At 36.1% G+C, this 10,086-nt stretch overlaps 1 protein-coding gene across 1 annotated transcript in view; it reads right to left on the bottom strand.

Annotated features, from left to right (window-relative positions):
• Positions 1–6,310, bottom strand: part of LOC107710183 (probable serine/threonine-protein kinase DDB_G0279405) — a 14,490-nt gene extending 8,180 nt beyond the window's left edge. The window contains 4 exon segments of the mRNA XM_016514925.1: positions 4,211–4,224; positions 5,814–5,903; positions 6,031–6,100; positions 6,179–6,310. Coding sequence (XP_016370411.1) covers positions 4,211–4,224; positions 5,814–5,903; positions 6,031–6,100; positions 6,179–6,310 — 306 coding nt within the window.
• Between the last annotated feature and the right edge of the window lie 3,776 nt (positions 6,311–10,086).

Here is a 10,086-nt window from a genome sequence, read left to right as displayed (position 1 = left end):
AGAAAGGCCCTCGCCTTTATCCAGGTCTTTCAGCAGGTCAGCCTGGTATGCCTGGAGCACCGCCATCGTGTGCAACGAAGCGACAGCCTGACCTGCTGCTGCATATGCCCTGCCATTCAAGCGAGATGTAATCTGAAGGGGCTTGGATGGCAAGGAGGGAGTTTTGAGAGAAGATGTCTCACCTATAGAGAGATAGCTGGCTAGCGTCTCTTCTACCGGGGGCATTCTCTCATAGCCTTTTTTGCGCATCGCCTCGATGTTGGCATAACTGGTATGCTGGAACCGATGGATGCGTGAGGAAAACGGTCTCTTCCATTCCTTCTCGATCTCAGTATGGAGATCAGGAAGGAAAGGAAGGCTCACCTGAGCTGGAGGGTTATGGCCAGAAAGATAACGTTCATCGAGACGACCTCGCAACGTCACTTCCTTAGTCCGCTTCCACGGCAAGTAAAGCCTCGCCGTGGCTTGATCCATAACTTCCAAGAGCTCATCATAAGCAGGGCAGGAGGATTGGGAAGGCTCAGCCTCAGCTTATTCGCCCTCCTCAGACATTTCCTGCTCTTCCTGCGCTGAACCCAGCAGAGCACTGGCCCCTGGATCAGAAGATGTTAAAGAGATAACATCATCCTCCAGTGGCTCATTCTCGTCCACAGCCGACGAGTGCAAGAGGGAAAGCCCCTCTTTAAACTCATCGGCCAGGCGATGACACGGATGCACACATCTTCTAAACGCTTTGCTAGTGCTCGCCATAATGAATGAATAGAGATCATCGTGCACGCTTCAAACAAAACAGTCAGTGAAGACGAAGAAGAGGATGATGTGTTCTCCCGGCGCCTATTTATACTATAGTCGCACCGGTAGTGACATCATGGCTGTCGCCGGGCCAACGTGTTGTTGGTGTTTTCAATGTATGCTTCAGACACGGGTCACAATGAGGCGTTCCCCATAGCGACCCCTAGAGGACACAGTTCGAAGTTTCCATGAAAGGGAAACGCCTTCCCACAAGTTGCCAAAGGGCAGTATTAACACTATTATCAAAAAGGGTGACTTGAGTGTTCTTAAAAACTGGAGGCCTGTGTCACTTTTAACAACTGATTATAAGCTAATAGCCAAAGTTTTGGCAAATAGGCTGAAAACTGTACTGGGAGATTTAATATATCAAGATCAATCCTACTGCATTCCAGAAAGAACAATATATGATAAAATTTTTATGATCAGATACATTTTAGATTACTCCAAACTATATGAAGTGAATGTTGGCTTTTTGCTCTTGGATCAGGAAAAAGCTTTTGACAGAGTTGACCATGGTTTTCTGTTTGAAACAATGAGTGCTTTTGGGTTTGGAGATGTTTTTATTAATTGGATAAAACTCTTATACATGAATGCCTCTTGTATTTTAAAAATAGGTGATGGCTTAAGTAAACCAATAAGATTACTTAAAGGTATAAGACAAGGATGCCTACTGTCTGGACAGTTATATGATTTAGCAATGGAGCCACTCCTGTCTCTATTAAGAAAATATCTGTCTGGTTTAAAGGTTGATGGGAACTGCAATGCGTTTAAGTTAACAGCATATGCAGATGGTATTACTGTAATTGTGAAAGATCAAAGAGATATTGATATTGTTAATTACAGTATCTCTTTATATGATAAAGCATCATCTGCAAAACTGAACTGGAGTAAAACAGAAGCATTTTGGTGTAATGATAAAAGAACAATGCCTTTACCTGTTATTCCTGGAAATGTAAAGTGGGGAAAAGATGGTTTTAAGTTTTTGGGCATCTTTTTTAGGTTCAGAAGTGTATCAAAGGAAAAACTGGGAAGGTGTAAAAGATAACATTTGCAATAGAATATCAAAATGGAACTGGATTTTACCTCAACTATCTTATAGAGGAAGAGTGTTGGTTATAAATAATCGTGCCGCCTCTGTCCTATGGCATAAACTAATTGTGTTGAACCCACCAGATGAATTACTTAGGGAAATTCAAAAAGTGTTTGTTATTTTTTTTTGGAATGGACAACATTGGCTAAGACAGTCAGTATTGTATCTGCAGTTAAGTGAAGGAGGCCAAGGCCTTATGGACATTAAGTCCAAAGTAGCTGCATTTAGACTGCAGACTGCACAAAGACTCCTCTATCACCAGTCTCAGAACTGGACTGAAATAGCTTGTGTTTTATTAAATAGAGTGGGGCGGATGAACTTGGATAGACACCTCTTTTTAATGAATTTGAAGGAAGTGGATTTTAATGGACTCCCTTCTTTTTATGCATCAGTATTAAATGTATGGCAAATATTTACTGTTAAAAGACAGCAGTGTGAGATAACCCATGAGTGGGTTCTTGAAGAACCTTTAATTTGTAATCCTCTTTTATCTAGTGTGATTTTAAAATCTAAGGGTGTCTGCACAAGCCTGGTTAGAGCAGGAATATGCAAAATCTGTCATCTTAGGTCAAGGGATCAATGGATTTCTGCAGAAAATCTGGCCATGAAGATTGGTATCCATTCTGTTCGGACTGTTGAAAAATTATTATCTGAGATTCAGGAGTCTTTTCCTGTAATACCATTGCAAGAAGAGATAGTTAAGAATGTATTCCCTAGCATCAGTGTGGGTGTAAATGTAGGCGTTTGGCAGGAGGTTGATGGAAGATTACTTTCTCTTACAACACCTGAACTTGGCCTCTTGGTCACTATATCTAAGAAGTCACTTTATCTTGCTTGTGTCAAATATCTAAATTTAAGAGCATTAAAAGATCTTCCAGAGATCAAATGGACTAATTTTGTTGAATTAGGTACTACTCCAAAAGGATGTTGGAAGTCATTGTATAAGAAACCAATTGAAAAACGAAGTGGGGATTTGCAATGGCGGATTTCTCATTGGGTTTTAGCAACAAACCATTATAAAGCTCATCTAAATGCTTTGCAAGGAGAAGAGTGTTTGTTTTGTGGTCTTTCAGAAACAGTATTTCATATATTCATTGGATGTTCAAGGTTATTAGGAATTATTGGTGTGTTAAGAGACTTGAGCAATAATCTTGGTTTTATTTTTATAAATAGTTTCTTTATTTTTGGACCAAAATATAGTGCCTCAAACAAGAGTAAAATTGTTTTGATTATTTTTTTATTTGGTAAGGCAAAAATGGCAATTTGGCTGACAAGAAAGAGCAAAATGCTGCTTAACAGTGATACCGATCCCTTGAACATGTTCAGAGCTCTGGTAAAAAGTAGGCTGGTTATGGTTATTATGAATTGGTGAATAATACAGAATCTTTCTTTTTTTTATGGGGTGTTGGAAATATTTTGTGTCAACCCACTGAAGAGGGAGGTTGTGATATATTGTTATAAAATAAGCTGTTTTTATTCGTTTTAAATAATTTTATTTATAAGAATGTGTATTTATGAAGTAATGGATTGTGTTTAATGGTGTATGTTTTTTGTGTTAATGGATTGCAATTAAAGAGATGTTGAAAGGTCTCTCTCTCTCTCTCTCTCTCTCTCACCTGTTCAGTCCATTGTTGGTTGACTGTGTTTACTCCCTCTGTTTGGTCTCCTTGAGTGACTGTCTTCTGCTAAGAAAAGATTGTTAATTCCAAGCTAAGTGTTTTGTGAGTTCAGCATTTTATTCAATAAAGTGGGTTAGATTTATACAAACATACCTCTTTGAATGTCTTAAAATAACTTATTATTATTATTATTATTATTATTATTATTAATAGAAAATAATAATAATGCTGTCATTAGCTAGTAATCAGTAGTTTGGTATTTTATTACAAATTGTACAAAATAGTTTTTTTTTTTTTTTTTCCTGCATCTGCAGGATTTTTAAAATCAGGTTTTCACAAAACAAAATGTATTATACAATGATAAACCTCTCATTTCAGCCTTTAAACCATTTTTAAGGAGATAGAAGAGTCAAACATATCAATAATTTTTTTTTTAAACATGTATGTATAAAGCTACAAAAGTTATTGATTTCCTATTTTTTCTTTTATTCTTTGATGAATAGACATCACAGCAGCTGGGTTATTAGGTTATTTTGGCTGCTTTAAGAGCTGCCACTGCTGAACATGACATGGATCTGACACACATCATATTTCCCGCAACTCTTTAAGTTTTTTGGCCCACTTCAGGTCTTAAAGTCTCTACTAATGAGCTGACGAGTTGAATTGTATATAACAAATATATGTATAACAAATAATTAAATACATACACAGTTTTTTTGGTAACTTCATGACTTATATATATATATATATATATATATATATAAGTCATTAACTAACTATATATGCTGTCTGCGTGTTCATAAAAATGCCAAAATGCTCCACAACCCCTTAAGCTGCTGCTTTCAGAGCAGTTTCACTATCAACAAACAACAGTGAGTTAAAAAATAAAGTCAGTAATACAAAAAGTAAGAAAATTACAAACAATAAGACAAATACAACAAAAAAAAATAAAAATAAAATAAACAATTTAGGCTATAATAGCCTACTATACAGAAATTGATTAAAGTAATCAAATCTAAAAATAAAACACAGCATAGACTTCACCATATACATTTAACGTACATTGATTCATAACAATGTTATGAACAATATTGAGTGAAGAGCAGTGAGTAATTCTCTCCTTTTCTTTTTTTCTTTTGTAGCCTATATTTGTCTGTGTTTCACTCAATCTCGAATCGTGCACACGGAAAGCACTTGGGAACAGTGTCACATCCACAGCTCAGTGCGCTATTAACTCGTTTTTTAGTATCGAGCAAGAACGACAGGAGACTGTATACGACAGTCACGTTACATGATTTGACTGATTTTAATGTTATGTAGAAAGGGTGACAGCGCACCACATTAAAGGAAAGGAACATTCATGTTTTCTGGCCAAAATCAAAAACGAAACTAAAATGAAATAATCTTTTAGAGCAAGGGGCCCCTGGTGTTTTGGTGGCCCTACGCAACATGCGTACTTCACATACAGGGAGGATCAGCTCTGCTTTTGTTGCTGACTTTAAAGCTTCCGATTTGAAAAAAAAAAAAAACACAATATAGAAAATATTCAACATAACAACACATGAACACTGCAATAAAAATCACAATATCAGTTCCCATTTACAGATAACATTACATTTGTAGATAGTCAAACCAAAATTTATTCAGATACCTTCAACATTTCTCACATTATCAGTGTGAGATAACTATAGATAACTCACGTTTATTCACTATAGTTTAGAAAATGGTAATAAAATATGACAAGAACTCAGAGTTAAACTGTCAGAACAAATTCATCTTGATAATGTCAGATAACTTTGATAGAAAGGTATGTAATGAATTCGATTGAATAGCTGTCAGCTGTTAAATTTAAGAACACCAATTAGATAAAACCAATTTAGGTCAACCAATTACCAAGCAATTCTTCATTTTGTTCAGTCTGTGGTGTAAAAAGTTTGCATTAGCAATTAAAGAAACAACACTTAAGCAAAACATGATCAGGTCAAAGTGTCTGAATAATTTTTGGTCCCAAATTTTCATCAGTTTTACTGGTAGTGCACTATATGAAGTGGTATAATATGTCACAGTTCACTGTATTTTGCTATCCTCACTTACATAAATGAACTATAGTGTCCTGCACCCACTAGTAAAAAATATCAAACATTATATCTCGTGTCTAAATAATTTTTGGTTTGACTGTAAATGTCTAATTTTAAGTTCTTTCTCATCAGATCTTGTTGTCTCTTATAAAGACGGGAACAACTGTCAACTACAGTTTAATTCTCTAAATCTTTGCAATTGGTTAATTTGCATCATCTCTGAATTTTACAAACATACCTCAGTTGCTTCCTTTTTGATTTTGATTATCTGAGGGAGATCTCCACCCTTACAGAGCTCCATTACAAGATACAGACAGCGACGATCTGAAAGCAGATTCATTCATTACAGTGCACTTTGATATCATATATTAATATCTGCATATATCATTGCATAGCCCTGCACGTAGCTTTAGGTACAACAATGGCTTAACAATGTAAATATTATTTTAACCTGGAATGATTTCCTTATGTTCGGCTATGTGTGGATGATTGAGCTTTTGGAGAAATTGTGATACATTGCCCTAAAAACAGACAGAAATGCATATTTCAGAATTTATCTTTACATTTAAATATCATTATAAACAAAGAGTTTGTCTTACCTGGTTGCACCTGACATTCAGCTTTTTAATGACAAACAGATCACCGCCCTTATTTTTCACCAGGATTTTATTGTCTTGTTCACTTACTAATGTGTAGCCTTTGTCTTTTAGAACTGACTGATTGCTCCCCATCTCTAAAGATTTCTGTGACTGAGAAAAACATTGGTAAGAAGATTCACGAACATTTTTTTAATTTTGAGTTTATAAAGGTTTTCTGATGTTTTTTAACACTTTCATAAGTTTCCTAATGCTTTCATAAATAGTTAGTTCATTAGAGGCCATAATTAGTAAATAGTTGATGTCACAAACAAGTGTAAAATGGTACCACCAAAATCTTTGTAACATCAAAAATGTTTCACATTTTTTTCAAATTTCAAAATTTCAAATACATTTTTTTTTTTAATGTTTTATCTATGATAGTCAATTCAGCTGTTGGTACTCAAGAGTAGTACTCAGTAATTCAATAATGTTGGTACCTGAAATAAAAATGGCAAGTCATTCAGTTTAGTTTGTCTTACCTGATCAGTGTAAATTACCGAGAGTGATTTGTTCTTCAGGTGCCCCTGCGTTTAGAAATGGGGGAAATTGTTTAGAATTAGTACCTTCTTCTTTGAAGGCTTGAGAGAAGATCTCTATATGTTCCACTGAACAGAATCTGCCATCAAATGTAATCCATCCAAGTTATGTATGGCTATTATAAGGAAAATGAGGAAGTAGCATATACTGTAGGTGAAAGTATGTCACCTGTGTGACATATGTATTTACTTATGTTATTTTTGGCCCCTCACATGATTATTACAAAAGAGTGAACAAGGAAGTTCTTAATCTGAATTAATTCTTAAATTGAAACATCACAAGCATGTGAATTCAGAGGAGGACCATGAGACAGACGTATTTACTGTATATTGCCTACTGTTTAAATAGTAAGTAAGGCAGATACACTTTAACTCTAAAGCACGACATATAAACCATGCCAGTGGAAATACTTGAACTGTGTTGCTCCGACTACATTTTGCTGCACTTTAATGAAAGAGGCCCTATAAGGGATATAATTTTGTCTCTGTTGTAGATGCAGGTTTATTAAACAGTCCAGTCTCATGGAAAAACAAAATGCCTGTGAGCACATTTTACAGTACAGTACATTTTACAGTACAAATCAGGTGTCATTGTGTGCACTGTTTTATTTAAAGAACAGGGATCTATCAAAGTCTGATCATGTTTGTAGTAGTGACTCAAGGCATGAACAAAGGAGATCTCTGAGGACCAAAAATAGTTATTGTTGCTCATCAGGCTGTGGAAAAGGTCACACAACTATCACTAAAGAGTTTGGACTCCACAAATCCACAGTCAGACAGATTGTGTACAAATGGAGCAAATTCAAGACCATTGTTAGTACCTGCCCCAGAAATGGTCGACCAACCACCATCACTCTAAAAGCAAGACGTGTAATAGTCTGCAAGGTTGAAAAGGACCCCAGGGCAACGTCTAAGCAGCTAAAGGCCTTTCTCACATTGGCTAAAGTTAAAGTTCATGAGTCCACCATCAGAAGAACACTGAACAACTATGGTGTGCATGGCAGAGTTGCAGTTTTTGCTAAAGATCATGTGGACAAACCAGAGGGCTATTGGAGAAATGTTTTGTAGATGGCTGAGACCAAAATAGAACTTTCTGGTTTAAATGAGAAGTGTTATGTTTAAAGAAAGGAAAACACTGCATTCCAGCATAAGAACCTTATCCCATCTGTGAAACATGGAGGTGGCAGTATCATGGTTTGGGCCTGTTTTGCTGCATCTGGTCCAGGACAGCTTGCCAGCATTGATGGAACAATGAAATCTGAATTATACTAGCACATTCTAAAGGAAAATGTCAGGACATCTGTCCGTGAACTGAATCTCAGCAGAAAGTTGATCATGCAGCAAGACAACGACCCCAAGCACACAAGTTGTTTTACCAAATAATGGTTAAAGAAGAACAAAGTTAATGTTTTGAAATGACAGAGTCAAAGTCCAGTTGAAATGTTGTGGAAGGAGCTGAAGCAACCAGTTCATAAGAGGAAACCCACCAACATCACAGAGTTGAAATGGTTCTGTACTGAGGAATGGGCTAAAATTCCTATAAGATATATACAGTCAAACCAAAAATTATTCAGACACCAGATATCATTTTTGATATTTTTTTAACTAGTGGGTGCAGGACACTATAGTTCATTTATGTAAGTGAGGATACTTTAATTCTTTAATTATTCAGACACTTTGACCTGATCATGTTTTGCTAAAGTGTTGCTTCTTTAATTTCTCATTTTATTTAATTGCTAATGCAACCTTTTTATACCACAGACTGAACTAAATTAAGCATTGCTTGGTAATCGGTTGACCTAAACTGGTATTGCTAAATTTCTTAAATTTAACAGCTGACAGCTATTCAACCGAATTCATTACATACATTTCTAATAAAGTTATCTGACATTATCAAGATGAATTTGTTCTGACACTGTTCAACTCTTAGTTCTTGTTATATTTTATTACCATTTTTTAAACTATAGCGAATAAACTGTGATAATGTGAGAAATGTTGAAGGTGCCTGAATAAATTTTGGTTTGACTGTACATCCTGTTATGCAACATTTTCCCCAAATATGTCAACAGACCCAAATACAAACCAAAAGTCAAACCTCAGCCATGAATGTACTTGTTATCAGTTATCAGTTCACTGCTATTATAAATATGTTGTTTATCCCGATGAGCTGAAAGGATACAAGCATTTTGTCCAGACATAACATACATATTTGCTTCACACATGCTTTCTCAGAAGTATCTTATCTTGATTGTTAGGGTAAGATTGTTTTTCAGATTTTACTGCAATGCATGTTGTTCAGACTGCATGTCTCCCGTGAGATCGAAACAGAGCTGAGCTGCACTTCCTAACAAAGTGCCCCAAATATCAAACCATCAGAAATCACTACTAAAATAAAAAATAAACAAAATATTTCCCCAATTTAATAATTGCACCCCAACTGAAAAACTTACCTTCATCCTCGGTGAAAAATCTGAATGTGCAAATATAGCTGCAAGACTTACAGCAGCCTGCCAACTCTTGAGGCACAGCCACAGCCAAGAAACCAATATCCAGTAAATATATGGCTAACTCACACCAAACCAACCAATACACATGACTGTAGATAATGTTGAATTCAGTTATTCAGTTTATTATAAATAAATATGGCTTTATGTGTATGCATATATATATATATATATTATATTATATTTGTTTTATTGAGAATGTGGTTTATTAATGCATTATTTTGACATGACTTTATTTGAGGAGGCCTAATCATAATTAATTCACTGGTAACTACTTACTAAACCCAGTTCATGAATTATTTTATACTTAATATCAAACACACATGTACTAACCCAGTGAGTATTCAGCCTGGTTAAGAGATGTTGTGTGGATTTTCAAGAAGTCAGAGAGCAGAGGTACAGTACCATCATGACCTGCGACTGGATGGAGAGTAAACTGTACTGATATCCAGCAAATGCTCTCACCTTCCCTGCAATGTGTTTCTAGTTTGGGCATTTCTTTAGCAATTGTTCTCCAAATATTCCTTGTGGGTTTTGAGTTTTTTATTTATTTATTTAGCTGCATATAAGTCACAGTAGGGTGCAGTGGCGTAGCGTCTGGTTATGCAGGGGTATATGGGCCCGGGCAGTTTGGGGGCCCGCCGAGCTGGGGGGAACTTTTAATTGAAACGAGGGAACGAATAGAGCCCTGCATGAGTCCGGCCCTTGTCCAACAGCTTATGAGGATTCTCGGCCCGAGTCCGACTGGATCCCGTGACTTTTCTCTCTCTCTCTCTTTACACAGCTATTAAAATAGTTCAGTTTTGGTTTTTAATGGCAAAGTGGTCAT

This window comes from Sinocyclocheilus rhinocerous, unplaced genomic scaffold (assembly GCF_001515625.1).
Source record: "Sinocyclocheilus rhinocerous isolate Xijiao unplaced genomic scaffold, SAMN03320098_v1.1 scaffold207, whole genome shotgun sequence".
Lineage (NCBI taxonomy): Eukaryota > Metazoa > Chordata > Actinopteri > Cypriniformes > Cyprinidae > Sinocyclocheilus > Sinocyclocheilus rhinocerous.
This window is presented reverse-complemented; position numbering and strand designations above follow the sequence as displayed.